The 16,829-nt window shown below is 34.8% G+C and overlaps 1 protein-coding gene across 7 annotated transcripts in view; it reads left to right on the top strand.

Moving 5' to 3' along the window:
- The first annotated feature begins 636 nt into the window (after positions 1-636).
- The window catches only part of LOC116350947 (insulin-like growth factor 2 mRNA-binding protein 3), a 32,652-nt gene continuing 16,459 nt past the window's right edge, over positions 637-16,829 (top strand). For 2 of the 7 annotated variants that reach the window (XM_031782959.1, XM_031782956.1), the window contains exon 1: positions 11,659-11,920. Coding sequence is in view for 2 of the 7 variants with exons in the window: in XM_031782960.1 (XP_031638820.1) it covers positions 1,271-1,295; positions 4,246-4,297 (77 nt within the window). In the remaining 5 variants the exon portion in view is untranslated. Of the gene's footprint in view, positions 1,296-4,245; positions 4,298-11,658; positions 11,921-16,515; positions 16,808-16,829 lie in introns of those variants that run through there. The other 5 variants (XM_031782957.1, XM_031782960.1, XM_031782962.1 and 2 more) reach the window with 5 other exon arrangements.

Genomic DNA, 16,829 nt, shown 5'->3' with positions numbered 1-16,829 from the left:
GAATGAATACACACATATTTGTGCAAATGTTATAGATTATAATATGTTCGCATCCACATGCAGTGAGTTTGGTATATGTGCGTTGAACGTAAACAAAACGTTTTCTCCCCGATTAAACTGATGTGGTGCTGTAAACCTATTGAACACACAACACACAATCGATATATACGCACACCAAATGCGGCCGAGCTCTCTTTTTCTCTCGTTCATTCTCTGTGTGTCTCGAAATCTATATACACAAATGTTTATTTCTGTTGTTCGGTTAATTCGTATCGTTTCCAACAGAAGAAGAAGAAGTCAAAATGAATAAAAATGAATGTAAATGTATCCGTTTTGTATATTATGTTTTTTTTTTGGTGTGCGCGCCGATGATATAGTTGAATACGATAAGGCGAACGCCGGGGCCATGGGAAGAGAGTCTAATGCGCTAAGTCGATTAACTACCGACAGTGCGATGAACAGCGACAACAACAACAACAACAAAAAGTTAAATGTGAAGAGAGAGCGAAAAAAATCAGCGCACACATCTACAGCAGGTTATTGTCGACGAACACTCGAAAGAGATTCTTGAAACAGGCACATATTACGCGCGAACGAAACGAAACCGAACAGCAAAAAATGTCAGCGACAGTGGGGCAAGTCACTAACAGTGGGCATTAATAAATTGATATGAATTGAGAACGAACAAGTAGAAAAAAAAAACGTGAAACAGTCGGCAATTTTTTTTGAAATTAAAAACACCGGATAAAATTTTCTCCGTAACATATTTTCAAGCGAAATTCTTTTTTTCACTTCATTTCATCGCAAAATCAAATTGAAACTTTTTTGTGGCCCTGTTTCTTTCGTTTGAAGCCACAGCAGAAGACGACGACGACGTCAACGACGAAAAAAAAACTATCAAAAATAATTCTTGGAATCGAAATAAAATTCGCTTGCGATTTTTATGCAGTTGAAACAATATTGTTAACGCGCTGGCAGCAAAAAAAAGAGAGAGAAAAACGGAAAAAGGAATATTTTTTCGCAGTACAATTCAGAAAAGCTCTGAGTGAATTAGTGTGGCAATTTCGAGTGAATTGAACGAGGTTTCAGTGTAAGAGACAAATAGTACCAACGAAAAAAAAGAAACAGTAGTTAGAGAATAAAATATAAAAATATATACCAGAGAAGAAGATATAAAACACACAGTTTCGGTGTCAGAACACTTGTCATATATCACATTATATTGGTTTAATTTGCAAATTGAAATCGATAGAAATTCGGTAGTGTCATAATGAATGTGGAAAACGGTGCAACAGGTATGTCAAGCCATATATATCTCTCTTTAATAGAGCAGTTATATGGGATTATTTCTCGTCTCTCTAGTTTAGTTTTTTTGCCTACATTTCGTTTGTCGTGTCATTTGTACATATTCATTGAGTATGTGTGTGTGTGTGTGTGAGCCTATGTGCGACGTTGTGTGGCCAAAGATTATCAATTGCACAAAGGGAAATGTAATATGGAGAAATAATTATTGCGAATATTATAATTGGATCAATGGATGGAAATGGTCGATGTTGTTGTTGTTGCTGTTTGTGTCGAGGATTGATATTTTAAATATATATACATATATATTGTCTAATGCTGAAACTAGAACTGTTTGCACCCAATAAATATATGCAGGGCTTTCATTGATTACAAAGCATTGTGTAAATGAAACTTAGTGAACTCAATTTCAGAAGCAATAAATGGTATATAGAAAAGACAACGCGATTGCCATTTGTTTAGTGGAAACATTAGAGCGAAAGAGATCGCACCGAATGTAATAAAGCTATTGTAGCGTAACTAACCAATAGTTTTTGCTTCTTATTTTTTTGCTTCTCTAGCTTTTCGTATGTATCTCTCCGTTTAGCAACTGCTTATCACAATCTCTATCCCACCCATATTTTTTTTCTACCAGAATATAATTTACGCAAAGATTTCGTCTATCCTATGCCCATTTGTAAGGATGTTATTTGATCTACAAACTTAATTTGCTAAAATAAAAACAGTTTCCGACAAAAAAAAAATCTTGTCTGTTGTGCGTTGATTAAATAAAAATAAAATGCGATCTTATCTCTTTGATGGTGGAAATAAAATTCACAAGCCATTATGCAGTTCAAATAATTTATGCAGAAAAAAAGAGCAACAAAAAAAACACACATCATTCAAGGTCAAATTGATCAAGTTGTGACCACATTTCAGCGTTGCATATATACCTTGAGGCAGAGTAAGTGAACAAAAAGTATGAAAATGCCTCAAGTTTTAAATAAGAATATTTTTATTTCTGTTACTTTGATCGACTTTGACATGTTAGTCATTGTTGGAATTTCACCCATAGACAATTATTATCAATTGCTATTTTTTTCGCCGATTGCGTGCCTTGTGAAATCATTTTCAATTCTGAATGGTAAACCAAAATACGCCATAAACACTTTTACTATTATCATTTTCATTAAGTGAACGAACGATGGCACCCGATGTGAACAGAAAAAAAAAAAAATTTTTTGTTCTCTTTTTCATACACTTACTCCATGATGACATTTAAAATTTGAATATGTGTATCGTTGTGACGATGATGACGCGCTGACGGCATTTTTTCGCTTTAAATGTGTTTCATTGAATCTTCTCGTCAGCCAAATATGAGAGATGTGTAATCGAATCCAAATACGCGTTAGTATTCCACAATGAGGCGGCGGCGGCAACAACGACGATGACAACGACGATACCGAGTCAGTCAAAGTGTTTTATATACACATGGAACCGCTTCGTTTCGCGATAAATATACTATACGCCAATAATATTGTTTCATTGTGTGCTGGCTACTCACTCTCATTGAGGGACACAGTCATCGACGATATTCCATTCATCTCGTTCATACCCCTTAAGTTGCGTTTACTTCCATCACTTTCATTCGACATCGCCATCGCCATCGCCATCGCCATCATCGTTGTCGTTGTCACAAGCGAGTGTGCGATTGAGAGCGAGAGAGCCAAACCATTTGACGATATCCGCAACGAATGTTACACGAACCGTGTATTGTGTTCATCGCCGTATTTGAACGATCGAAGATCGGCAACAGAAGGAGAAATCGGGGGAGTCAGTTCGTATGCTGTCAGTTTATGTAGGAGAAATATGTGTGGGCATTAATGATTTTACGTACGACGCAATTGATCAATGATTGCGTTACGATCGCAAGGAGAAACTCACAAACTAATTGTTTCGGCTCGCATACATTTCCATTGAGTTATTCTCAATTATTATTTTTCATAGAATCCAACACGACTAAAAAAATATCCCAAGAGGAGAATAATAGACAATTGGCATAGACACGATCCACATTTTATTGTGAACTAGATCGATAGAAGCAAATATAACAGTTGGAAAAATCATTTAATTAATTCGGTTGACAACAAGAAAATTTTTGGCATGTGTCATCATCATCATTGAATCAGTCATTGTCGATACATTGTTGTTGTAAGTTTTTTTTCTTCTAATGTATGTGTGATTCATCAAAGTGCTAATGATCATAATCAAAAGTTTGGTACGTTGTTGGCTCACAGTGCGTGTGTGTTGCTGCTGCACACACATTCCAAACTCTTTACATTTCGCGTAATCCATGTGTCTATATTGGATCCACTCACATGAATATAAATCGTGTGCGATTTATGCACGTGTCGTCTCTGTCTGGTTCGCAGCAAACTAAATCGCCGAGTTTGCTTCATACTTATGGTTGTTTCTTTTTCACATCAAACAAATTCAACTGTATCACATGTTCGTCGTATCGCACACAACAGGCGTAAAAGAGTCAAAACGATTGTCGGCAAAAATTTCCGACGAACAACATTTGATTCATTCGCAATGTGAAGTCAATTTAAGATCGTCGATTCGAAGGGGTGGCATTATATTAATTGCTTATGAATTAATATCAAAACCATTTCATTTGCAACATTTTTCTTTCGTTTTGCACACACTTTTGCATATGTGCGAATTTTGTAGCGAATGATTTCATCAATTGCGCATACAATTTGAATGAATAAAAAAAAAAATAAACCCCAAAAATGAATAATTTGTAATTCATATACGAGACGCCCGCAATCTAACATGCACACACACACATAGTCATTTGATTCCCTAAAATTCGCGGCTCTTATGAAAATCACATGCATACAAATCTATAGAAATAATTTTGAATGTCGTTTTTTTTATCGCTCTCTGTGATATTTTCAGCTTACTACTACGGACCAAATTATAGTGACCCTCATCAATCACGCAGATTCAGGTATGAATTTAATATGTAAATTTTTATTGCTTTAAAACTTTTTTTCCGCATAGTACGAAATACTTGTTAAAGCTTAACGTATGACTTGAGATATTCTGGTTGAGCTCATTTAGATACTGAGCACCATTCATTTCAGTCAGTATGTCACTAATTTTTTTTTTTTGTGTCTAAAAATCCTAAATACTAAAATGGTTTCATTTGCCATTCCGCATAAAGTACCAATTTGAGTTTGTGTTTTTAACTTTTGTATATATTTAATTTCCATCGAAAATAACAATAATTTATCATTATCCACATAAATATGATATCTTTTTAAATCAATTTTTCATTTTTTAATCCTCGCGGCTAAGGAATTAAAAGCCAACCGAAAAGCATCGGTACAGATATCGATCGAAAACATTATAATTGAATCTCGTACAAGTAAAGAAATTGCATCTGATAATATGCACGCACACCAACTGCATTCGTTTTTTCTTTTATCAATGAACATGATCAGTGTTTATGGCATAAACACAAAAGTCAAGACAGTGAGATGTGAAATACTTGAAAATTAGTGTTTCATCCCCGTTACATATTGCAGTTGGTTGTGTCGCTCGTATTTTTGTTGTTGTTGTTTCTTTGCTTCTCTCACTTCTCGGCCGAACAAATAATAATTGCGGAGCTCTCGCATTACATTCTTGTGTAAATACCGAAAACTACTGACAATATCTTGTGGCAAAACGACACCGCTCGTTTTTCTTTCGCTCCTCTGCTCAATTCATATATGTATGTATTCTCACATCCATACATCTTGTGTGCACATTGAAAGGGTTTAATAATTTATTTTTGGCTCGAGCCAAAACCTTTTTATCGTCATTCTCTTTGCACGTTTCTGCACATTGTGCATTGTGTCATTCCGACATACACTTTTGTCTTGGTTCATACTCGAATAAGACGCAGCAGCAGCAACGAAAAAGAAGGTTTTGCGTTGCTTGAATTTAAACAAAATATATTTATATTGTGTAAAAAGAGCCGAATGTTATATAGAGTTTGGTTCACACTGAGCACTCCAAATTTTAATGTTGACGTAGAGCATGTCATATGCACCATATTTCTGAAGCCTGCATTGATTTCATAACTGTTGTGATCTGCAAGTTGTTCACAACAACGACGATTATAACATATTTTACAACTTCTGGCAATGGTTCTCTTCGCTTTGCCTTTAAACGTCTCGACCTTAAAATGCATATTCAAATCGTCTATAATTGCGATTTTCATCAACTTTCAAGGTTTATGTGAAATGAAAGATAATTTTAGGGCAAAGTTCCAGTCCTCATTGGCTATTCATTGAGCAATGGCGACTTGACGACCGAATCCGAAAAAAACGGACTGTATTTACTTTAAGTATTACTATTGTTGAAGATTATATTGAAACGAGAAGCACTTGCCTCAAGTCATTTCCCATCAAAAATGTTTCCTTTTTTCGGCTATGAAAGAAATTTGAATTTGAATTTTTGCCGATTCGGTTTTTAGAAAATGCAGCGAAAGAGATGCGACAGAAAGAGAAAGAGTTTCATAGGTTTGTGATATTCGCGCAAACACCTGCTGGTTGTTGAATAGTGAATATATTCCCCATGCGTTCTCATTTTCGTTTCTTATAGTTTTTTTTTTGGTAAAAGTACACACAATAACTAATTCATAGGCCCCATTCATTTTAGCTCTGGCGAACGAGAAATTATGTTATTTCTCGACAGATTAGTAAGTTTATTTCGACTCATTTCCACCGAAAACGTCATGCTCAACATACTAACTGTTGTTGTTATGTAGTACATAATATGTACGTGTGTATTTTTTTTGTTGGTCATGAAATTATGATTATATTTTTCATTTTAATTTTTGTGTATCTCGTTAAAACCTTTGCCGAAATGGTTTTTACATGTGCCTTTTGTTGTTAGATGTTGTTGTTGCTCTTTGCTACTTTTTTCCGGGCTTTGTATGTCCCGAAAAAAAAACGACGAAAGCACGAAACATTGAAACATAAATTGCAGCTGACATTCATTTTTCAGGCCATTGTTAAGGTTAAAATGTGCGTTTCTTATATTATAATTTCTTTTACCGATGTAAATGTCCTGGGCGCATTCTATGCCTAGGTGTACACACATTCTCTTCGTATTGTGTGTTCGTTGAACACAACCAGAGATAAAGAGTCAAGAGTTTGACTTCAGTATACCAATTGCCCATATGGCTGTTATCTTTGTGTGCGATGAATAATTTGAGTTGATAAATAATTTTCATTTTATGTGGTCATAAAATGAACGATCGATGATATGCGCATGTATTTATTCAGTGCTGAGTGTATCAATGATCGGTAATTATTGAGCATTTTCGTCATTTTCCCTAATTATAAAGGTCTATAAAATTGAAATGAATGAGTAAGATTTCAAATCGGATTCGATAAGTGTAATCGGAACAATTTCTTGTTGTCGCTCATTGTGTTGAGAAACATGTGTAATTTTCACGGTTTATAAAGGAGCTGGTGACTTCAAAGCATATCAAATTGACTCTATCAACAACAAAAAACACAGAGAAAGAGAGAGAGAGAGCGAAAAATCATCATCGAAATCATTATCTGCAAATGATGCATAAGAAGTCAAATAAACACATGAATTTTAAATCAATGAACATTTTACGATGCATAAACACGTAGCGAATAAAACAGAGAGCAATACAGAGTGGAAAGGATAAAAAAAATACATATTCACAAAACATACATACGCAGCACAACACCGAGAGAGGAACATGCAATAAAACATCATTAAATTTGCCCAAATTTATGAGCTTACTGGAATTTAACTTTTTGGCTCGTGAACAGGAGAATGAACAGTTTAGTGGACGTAGCACGTGCAGCGAACCAAACACACCATTATTGCAGACAATTCGATGCATCTGCTCTTACTGTTCGTACGCATCGAACTTGGCGCATGACACGATATACACACAACAGCAACCGAATAATAATAATAATAACAACAACAACAACCGAAAACAAAAAGCCGAGAATTGAACACTTTTCGCGAAATTGGACTGCATCGCAGATCTCACTGTCTTTTTTTTCGGGGTTTTGATCGTTCATACGTAATTCGTTTATTATGTGGATGGGGGGCATTAAAACAATGAATCGTTTACGGATTTTCGACCATTATTTGTATTATTTGCGCGTATGCAACTGAAATAAAAGTACACGAAGAAAAAAACACAACAATAACGACAACGACGAACAAGACAATATTTTGGTAGCACCTGTGTTTTGCTCATTTCATACGAAATGCGAACATCCGAAGAAGTCAGAGGATCACCGTATTAATTCGCTTTGAACAAACTGTAACTGGAAGAAAGAAAGAGAATTTGAATGCTCATAAATGAAATGAAACGCTTGTGCACACCAGCCGAACCAAAAAACTTTCCCCAAAATAATATAGATTTGAATGTGTGTGACCTCGTACAAAAATATTCAAGCACACAGATGCCACCGCACTACATCGGAAAGGTGTAAAAGCTATTTTCACTTTAACTGCAACACGTTTTACGATGCATCGTCTGTTTTACAAGCAATTTTAATGCAAGCCAACAATTTAAATTTGGAACCATTTTTCACATTTCTTTGGTGAAAAGGCATAGTGACATCGATACAAATTTCGGCACACTGTGTCTCTTTTCGTTTGTCACTTTGTTTATTTGTTTGATGTGTTAATTGAATGCGATGATGATCTTCATGGAAGTTCTTTAAAATTCGCTGATTCAATGAGCCTGCAGCCTTCTATGTTTAGAACGAAGAAACCTGGCGTAAACAAGAAGTGTGCTGTTTTCTCATTTTTTGAAAATTGATGTCACATGTAAAGTGTCAATATAAAAGCAACTGCAAAACTGTGAAATCCGTTACACTTTTATGTTATGCTGCTAAAGAAGACGAATAAAAAAATGAAGTGGAATTCTTGAGTAAAATATGCATCGTGAACAGTATACAACTAATGGCTCTCACCAGCTGATCCACGAAAAATTCAAATTATTGAATGGAAGTATTATAATGACTTCAAATTGTTTGGAAATTCTTTGTACTCTTTTTTTGTATTATTTTCTGCAATGTTGTGCGCGTTTGTTTTTTTTTTGTTGTTTTTCTGCGTGTTGGGCGCGTCTTGTTGTTATTCGTTTCGTTTATCGCGGTTTTTCACCAAAAAGAAGATTTCAGTGCCGGTGCCGTCTGTCATTTCGACACTGGACAGCTAGTTGATAAGAGGAACAGATGCATTTGACTGATTATAAATACTTTGAAAATAACTCAATATATACATGCAAATTGTGATTAATTACATTATTTATTGCCACTTTTATTTCAATTAATTTGCTACTTCACCTTTTCTCCGATTCCGATTTGGAAAATACACCGCAAAAAGCTACGATTTTGCAAAAAGCTATATCTCTTGCTTAATTCACAATTCACGTGATTCGAATCCACATCAACACAGATCGACTTAAGCTACTCTCACACACACAAAGAGATACCGTCAAATGCAATTGGGATTATAATGGTTTAATGACAATTTGGCGTTATTTTAATAGGTTTGCAAGGCGTGAATGGTAGCATGGCACGCATCCGCATGTAATTAGCATTTTGTTGCAAATTTACAAAAATGCAACAAAACAAAAGGCATATTCTGTAAAGGAGTGCGAGTGAAAATTTCTTTTTGGTTTTAATGGAGGTGAACAACCTCACATTTGGTGCACATTTGCATGGCGTTGAACTTATTATGTTCCATTCGATTGCCAAAAAAAATATTCTGAAAGGAATAAAAAGCATGCACTAAACGATGCGAGCGGGCGGGTGTACGTGAGAGAGAGAGAGAAAAGAAAACAAACGCGCAATCCGGCGTATGTTGCACCTTCTTTAATTTCGTGCTTTCGTTTTCACATTTCTCTGCCTGTGTTTTCTATCCACATTGACTCATGTTCGATTTTATTCTGTTTTTTTTTTTCGTCGTCGTTGTTGTTACATTTTTGCGCTGTGGTTCGTTAAATGTTTTATTTCTATTTAAATGAAAATTTGATAAAGAAACTGCTTTACAGGTGGAACATGCAAACAAATATTCTGTGTTTCCTTTTTTTCGGGTTCCTTCTGGCCGTTTATTTTGTTTCTCTGTTGTTGTTGTTATTATTTTTATTCGTTTTGGCCCGAAAATTCGATGCACTTTGTTCACCTTTGTGCACGGGCACACCGAACGCGAAACGCACATCATAAAACCGAATTTGTTTTTATAGGAATTTTTTTTTCAAGATCCTTTCTGCGTATTCGAAACAAAAAAAAAAAAAGAACAACAGCAGTTAGCCTATTCGATTTTGTGTATATACACAATTGCGCGAAACAGTTGCGCGTTGCCGAAAAAGTAGCCAGAAACTGAAAACAAGAAGTAGAAAACCGAACAGTTTTCTGTTGTTGTTTCCTTTATTTTTTTTCTTCTTTAGTTTTCATTTGATTTGCAAAAATTTTGTGAGAGTGCAAACACAAAGTGTGTGTAAACGAAAGCGTGCGCGCACGCGCGATCGGAAAATAAGAGCCAAATGTGCATTGTGTGCGGTGCCTGTCTTTTTTTCGCTGCCAGAAGTCATGTCAGAAAATAAATTCGTTTCTTTATTTCCATTATTTACTGTTATGCGGATGGTTCTTTTTTTTTCGTTCATCATTAATTTCTCATTATTTTCACGGTTGGCGTTTTTCAATGTCCAGTATGTTTCGTTTCGATGAAATTCGATGAATAAATTCTTAGATTCGAAGAAAGCCCATTGTCACGTATGCAATTATCATGTCCAATTTGTTATCCCATTTAATCGATCGAAACGTAACGAGGATCACATTATGTATGCAAAGAAGTATTATATTAAGATCGTCTCAAAATCGAAAGACTTCATTCATGTCAAAACATTGCAGCAAGAATTGGATCTGTTTGCTGTAAAATGTCTGCTTTTATAAAGATGTTCTCTTTTCATATCTGACTTTATTTATACACAGTTTGCATGAGTATTTCAACATTTAATTTCATGTTTAAAGATCTCTTTGTCAGCACAGTATCACCAGGTCTCTTTGTTCTTTTTTGCTGTCAGCAAGCTCAACATTATTTTTTCTTTTCTTTAAAATAAAAACCATGACATGATTTTGACTGTCAACTACATGTATCGCTTTCCAAATCGATCTCGCAACTGTTCATCGAACTGAAATCGGTAGACTTTTTCACAAGGAGTTGAAAAGGTAATACAAATGTAATTGAGTTGGGATGATAATATTATTATATATTCACATAAAGATTCACCTAAATAATAAACATATTATCTTCGTTGATGTCGAATGCTTTTCTTTGCTCATGATGACATAACATAACATTTATTCAAGATGTTCAATTGAATGATTATGCAAAGACATACATCAAAATATCGAGAAATCCTTGATAAAATATGCCGAACTAAAGCATCGTCACTAAGCGATATTGTATCTATTGAAAAATAAATAAAGCTCATGAAAAAGAGGTAGCAGCCTTCTTCGAAGGTTTGTCACAAAGGAAATGCGTATATATGACAGTATCAACGCACTTTTCAAGGATAATTGAACAAAATGAAAGTGTGTATGCCGACTTACCGATATATACCGATATATATATAATAGTATATTCAAATAATAATATATTCTTGGCATCGAACAAAAATTGCTCTTCGAAAAGTGTATATATGTCGGTTCGTGCGTCATATACAGCGGTAGAAATAGCAACATCAGGAAGCGAGTCTCTTTTTTCGGCAGTCGAATTTCGAAAGGTGATTCTAATGTTTGGTATACCAATATGTGTTGTGATGAATAGAGAGCCGATACACATATACATGAATTTCCTCCCCTTAAAATATGTATCGAGTAAACGAAAAAAAAACCGGGGTGTGTATAATATGACGGAAGAGACAAACCGACAAGGAAAAAGTAATACCACGCACACACCAACAAAAGAAGCAAACACACACACACAAACTCACATCCACACACACATGCACACAGGCAAAAACCACTTTCTAGCATCATGCGTACATCAAGCCGATGGAGGCGAGAATGAGACAGCATGAAACGCCGAAAGTCATTTACGGTCCCGTTGTTAGTGTAATTCCTTTTTTGGCTACCACACAATTATATGAGAAAAACATATACCCTATTCGTTCACATCTAGGATCAATACGATTTTTTTTGTTCTTCATCTATCCATATCCAAACGAATATATGAAATTGACTGACTCTCTTTCTCTCACTTTCGGTATGCTCGGCAAATGTGTGTTCGAGTACACAACACCATAAAATTTTAAAAACCGATATTATACGGCCATATTGTTTCTTTTCGGATCAAAATTCATACCGTCTAACCAGTTTTTCTGTTTTAATTTCAGTTCAAAATTAACCATTTTTGAAATCAAAATTTCTCAATTTTGCGCGAAAAGTCATTTTTTTATTTGATTTTGTGTTTATCCAAAAAAATTAACAAACAAATCCATTGAGATTCGATTCAACGACGACAACGACGATTCCAGTACATAAAAATATACACCGAATTTGGCGTGCTTTTTGTAAGTGTAGTTTTGTCTATAATTTTCCACGATGGATATTTTCACGTTGAATTGTTTCGTTTTTCTGGGTTTTTTCTCTTGCTATTGTTTAAATTTTCATAGTGTAAATGTCTATTGGAAAAATTGATGAACATTTTTGATGGGTTCTTTCGGTGAAAATCGTTTAGGTGATTAACTTTTGCGAAATTAGATGGATTATTTGGTGTGGTCATACGATGAAAAAGCGCTTAGGTGCCGCAACGCGCCAAAAGCAAATAATTTTCTCGAAATAATTTACCTTCGACCCAATTGTCTTTGGAAACATTTTTTTTTTCACAAGAAAATAATTTCTGAATTGATGTACGTATCCAAGAAATATTAAGAGAGAAAAGAATTTTCAGTGTTTTGTATGAAGTGTATGTGTGTTTGCTGTATATTTGGAAAATCGGTTCAGTTAAAATAACATTGTAATAATATGAGTGTAGTAATGATTGTCCAATTCATAGGAACCATTACCATTTTTTTTTATCAGGAATTCAATTTTGAGGGAAAACATTTTTTCATACATGGTTTAATAGTTTGCTATTGCTTAGTTCTACGAAAAAATCATTAACTTTCCTACAAAATCTATGATTAAATATTTATGAAAAGGTTGTTATAATGAAGAGAAATGTTTCAACGTTCGAAGTATTGGATGTTCGGTGTGTATTCGATACGACAAAACAGAAGGACACACAACATGAAAAGTGTTCATTTCTTGAGTTCTTTGCCTTTCGCACGATACATCTGTCACTTTTTTTGGGCTTATTGATTTGGAATGTTGTGTTTCAATACCTTCGTCTCACAACCCTGAACAAAAGGAAAGACGAATACAAACAAAAACGTTTACACGAAAAACGCTAGCTGCTTTGTGTTTATGTTTTGGCCATGTTTCAGTACAGACAATCTTTCAGACTGTAATTTCTATGTATGTATGGCTATCTCAAAAATCACACTTTTTTAAACAATAAATCAATCGATATTCATAATTGTAACGAAAATTATTTATGTTTTACAGAACCTGTTTTTGGTCTGTTTCAATCTAAATTAACTACGGTTAATTATATATAATTTATGCAGCTCATTGCATAATTCAAGCATTAACACTTTCAGCGGAGTTAAATTTTCTTAATGAAAACGATTATGGAAATATTTTGCGAACATTTACCGCACATTTGCCGGCATTTATACATACGGCATTTCATTGCGAATCATACATATGACCTCATTGGTGCACTAGTCATAGACGAACTTTAATTGCGTCTATCGAATTATGAATGAAAGGATACAATGACATCATTTTTACTTTCTACGTGTTCAATTGAATGAGACAACTTTCATTGTGTTAGTTTCAATTCGTGGTCATCATTTTTCAATTGAACACTTTACCAGAGGAATTATACATCTCTACATTTGCAAATGATGTTATGATGTTATGTGTGCATGAGGCATTTGCGGATGAAAGAGGTCGCTCATCCTGGTAAAATGGATGATGTGCGCATGTGCGTTGACACCAGCACACGAGTCAAACGCTTTCACTGTTTGACTGAACACTGTAAAATGGGCAGAATCAATTGACAACAAGATCATGTACCGTTTGTCAAAAAAAAAAAAAAAAAAAAAAAACAACAACAACAATGTGTACGTGTATATGCATCGATTATGTATATTTATTCGCAAAAATTTTAATGAACATGGTCAATGCCACACACGCGCACGCCATTTTCATTTTCATCCACGCACAACCGTTTTCCCTTCGGTCTCAGTCTTGGCTCATATGATTTCGCTTCTTTATTTGGATAAAAGCCAAAATGCAACATGTTGCGTCGTCAAAATTTAGCATCAGTATTACAGTTACCAACCGCCAACACAATATACGTATACTTTCGCTTTTCGTTTCGATCTGGAAATTTCTGTTGTTTCCATGGCACAAGAGAAATGATACAGTTTTACAGCCTACGGTTCTTGGTGACAAAAACGTTATATCTTTTTTTTTTCATTGTACGATTTTTGGCCGCTTTTAAATGAAAACGGAACAGAACAGTCGACGATGTGAAAATAAACAATAGAAAAACTAATTCTTCTCTTCATCGTCATCATCAACGTGATCACAATAACCATCCCGGTGAATAGTATATATTTCTAACGTATGAAATCATACTTTATAAAAGCGGGCACCAAATAAAGGATTCACCAAAAATAAATGGTGAAATCATGATGTTCTGCCGTCAGACATCGGATCGTTCTTACTCACAAGGGCCTGTTTTTCATATTATTTGTTTACCGTGTGTGTCTTTTTTTGTTATTCAAAAATTAGATCACTCACAATTTTTTTTCAAGGATCATTTTTTTTGTGGAACGTTTCCTTTGGCGAGGGGAAACCTCGACGACTAGAAGTGAAATTCAATTAACAATAAAAATAAGCGCTGCTTGTTTTCTTTTTATATCGTTGACGACTAACACAAAAAAATGTGCAGACTTTTTTGTTCCATAAATTATTCTTTTCTATTTAGTTGGTTTCTATTTTAGCTCTTTTTTTCTCCATTCACTCAAATGAAATTCTATTCACCGGCAAATTTGATATTAAAACCAATAGACAAGTTCCCGCGCCGTGACGACATCGATGTGTGTTGTCCGTGAATGTTTTTTTTTGTGTGTGTCCTTCCATTTGAATATATTCTACTAGTACATTTCCATATAAATGTTGATAGTAATTTGAGTCGTGAGAAAACGGATCTTCATATCATATGCATATCGGAAAACAGGCCAATTATACGATGCCAAATCATTCGCTGACTAAATGGTTTATTTATCGAAAAAAGATATGGCAAAAAAAGCCGAATTCGATTGATCCATAGATATAATTATAATTGAGTTCATTTTGGGGTAGGGTTCTAATCAAGAAACAAAGCGCAACTTAATCCATCTGCCGTTTTTTCGGTGTATGGCTAAAAAAAAGTGTTAGACAAATCAAATGTTGTGTGCGAAATGTGAAGTAAAGTACGAAAGCGTAAGCAAAGAAGTAAACCGAACGAATCAATAATATAATCCTGCTTCTTCGCTCCGGTGAGGTAACTATATGCAGAACATTTTCATAGCAACAACACAATCGAAAAATCCTCCATAAAAACCCATACAAATAATACATCAAAAGCATCAACAGGAAACCATACCATATGAAATCCATAGCGTTGCCGAAAAATTCGCACTATATGTTCGCATATACTTATGCATACACAAATGAGTATGGCAAGAAACGAAGAAAAAAAATAAATAAAGAGCAGCAGCTATAGCCGAAGCAGAAGCAACAGCACCGAAATCCAGCCAAAAAGAAGACGAAAAAGTAAGAACGGCCATGCGAAACAAAAAAACTGCACATATAGGCATCCATTTGACGTATTTCATATACACATAGATTGGGTATATCTGGCGTTTGCCTTCTAAAAATCTTTTTCGGCATTTACAACGTTTTCTAATGTTGTTTTAGAGCTGCTCTTCGGAAGGCACGCACGTTGTATATCCTGTCTCTCTCTCTCTCTCTCTCTGTCTCCTTCTCTATCTTTTTATTTGCTCTGTTGCTTGTCAATTCTACCTATATTTTTACCTAATACCTCATGTACACGAATTCAGGTCTATTCATCTTCATCGCACGCAATAGATATTTGTGTATACTCCTCAGGCACATTGAAGCTACATTTGGCTAAGCAATGTCGTAGTTATACATATATATATATTCATATTCCGCGCCATTGACACAGCAAGAGCATGGAAACAGTTCTGATCGGTTGTTAGATCGGATTTAGAATTGAATTCGATGTATGAAGCTGGTATTGCTACCGCACTATTATTGCTGCCGCTGGTATAGACCATGATGAACAAATGAACTATTCCGTAGATTTTACATACACGTACACATCACATATAGTTGCCGTTTTTTTTTCTTCATGTATTTGTCTCATGTGCTGTCTTCGATCATTTTTGGCTTCCACTTCTTCATAACACATACATAGAGGCATTATGTAATTGTGTTAGAATATCTCATGCCTCAATGGCAATGGAAAAAAAAGAGTATAGTATTTTGTAAATCGCCTTGAGAGCGAAAGAGCTCTCATATGCGTGAGCATGTTTCCATTCAACCATACACGTACACATGCGAACGCATACATGTGCATGTTGCGGCAAATGCCAAAGAAGCTCTTGCTTACTCGCTAACACTGATCAAGCGGCCATAGAACGAAACGAAAAGGAGAGAACACAGAAATTTGTTGTGAGAGTAGAACGAGCGGGTTCTGGTGTGTGCGCGCTCTGCTTAACATTAACGAAAATGTATGAGATCGACCAAATTTAGTTGATGAATAAAATTCAAACGAAATAGAACGGTGCTGCTGCTCGTCGCGGCCGTATTCTTTTTTGTCCTCCGTTTTTTGATTAATTTTTTTTTCGCAAAAATTTTTTTTTGAAATTTTTTTTTTCGTATTTTAATTTTATATTGTAAATTTTTTCGTTTAAGTTTTTTTTGAAATCCAATTTTTTTGAAAAAAATTCTCGTGCTGAAAAATAAAATAATAAAATAAAGAATAGCATAGTTCCGGTGATTTTGTGTAATTGTGGCGCAAGTTTTTGACTAACAAAACGAAAAAATAGAAAAAAACAAATACACACCGAAACATCGAACAAAAGTTCAATTGATTTACAAAATAGACTACATATGAGAAAAATTCAATCACAAAAAAAATAAATCAAATGTATACGAATTGGTTTTTTTCACGTCCGTCGAACGGAGCGCACGAAGTATATATACACTGACATAATTTGTTTGTGTTCCGAGGAGCTTTAATTCATATTTATATTCTTGAATGAGAATAGCTGGTAATTCTTTTTTTTCTCTTTC

Source organism: Contarinia nasturtii, unplaced genomic scaffold (assembly GCF_009176525.2).
Source record: "Contarinia nasturtii isolate CC-2019 unplaced genomic scaffold, AAFC_CNas_1.1 Cnas_scaffold_4311, whole genome shotgun sequence".
Lineage (NCBI taxonomy): Eukaryota > Metazoa > Arthropoda > Insecta > Diptera > Cecidomyiidae > Contarinia > Contarinia nasturtii.
This window is presented reverse-complemented; position numbering and strand designations above follow the sequence as displayed.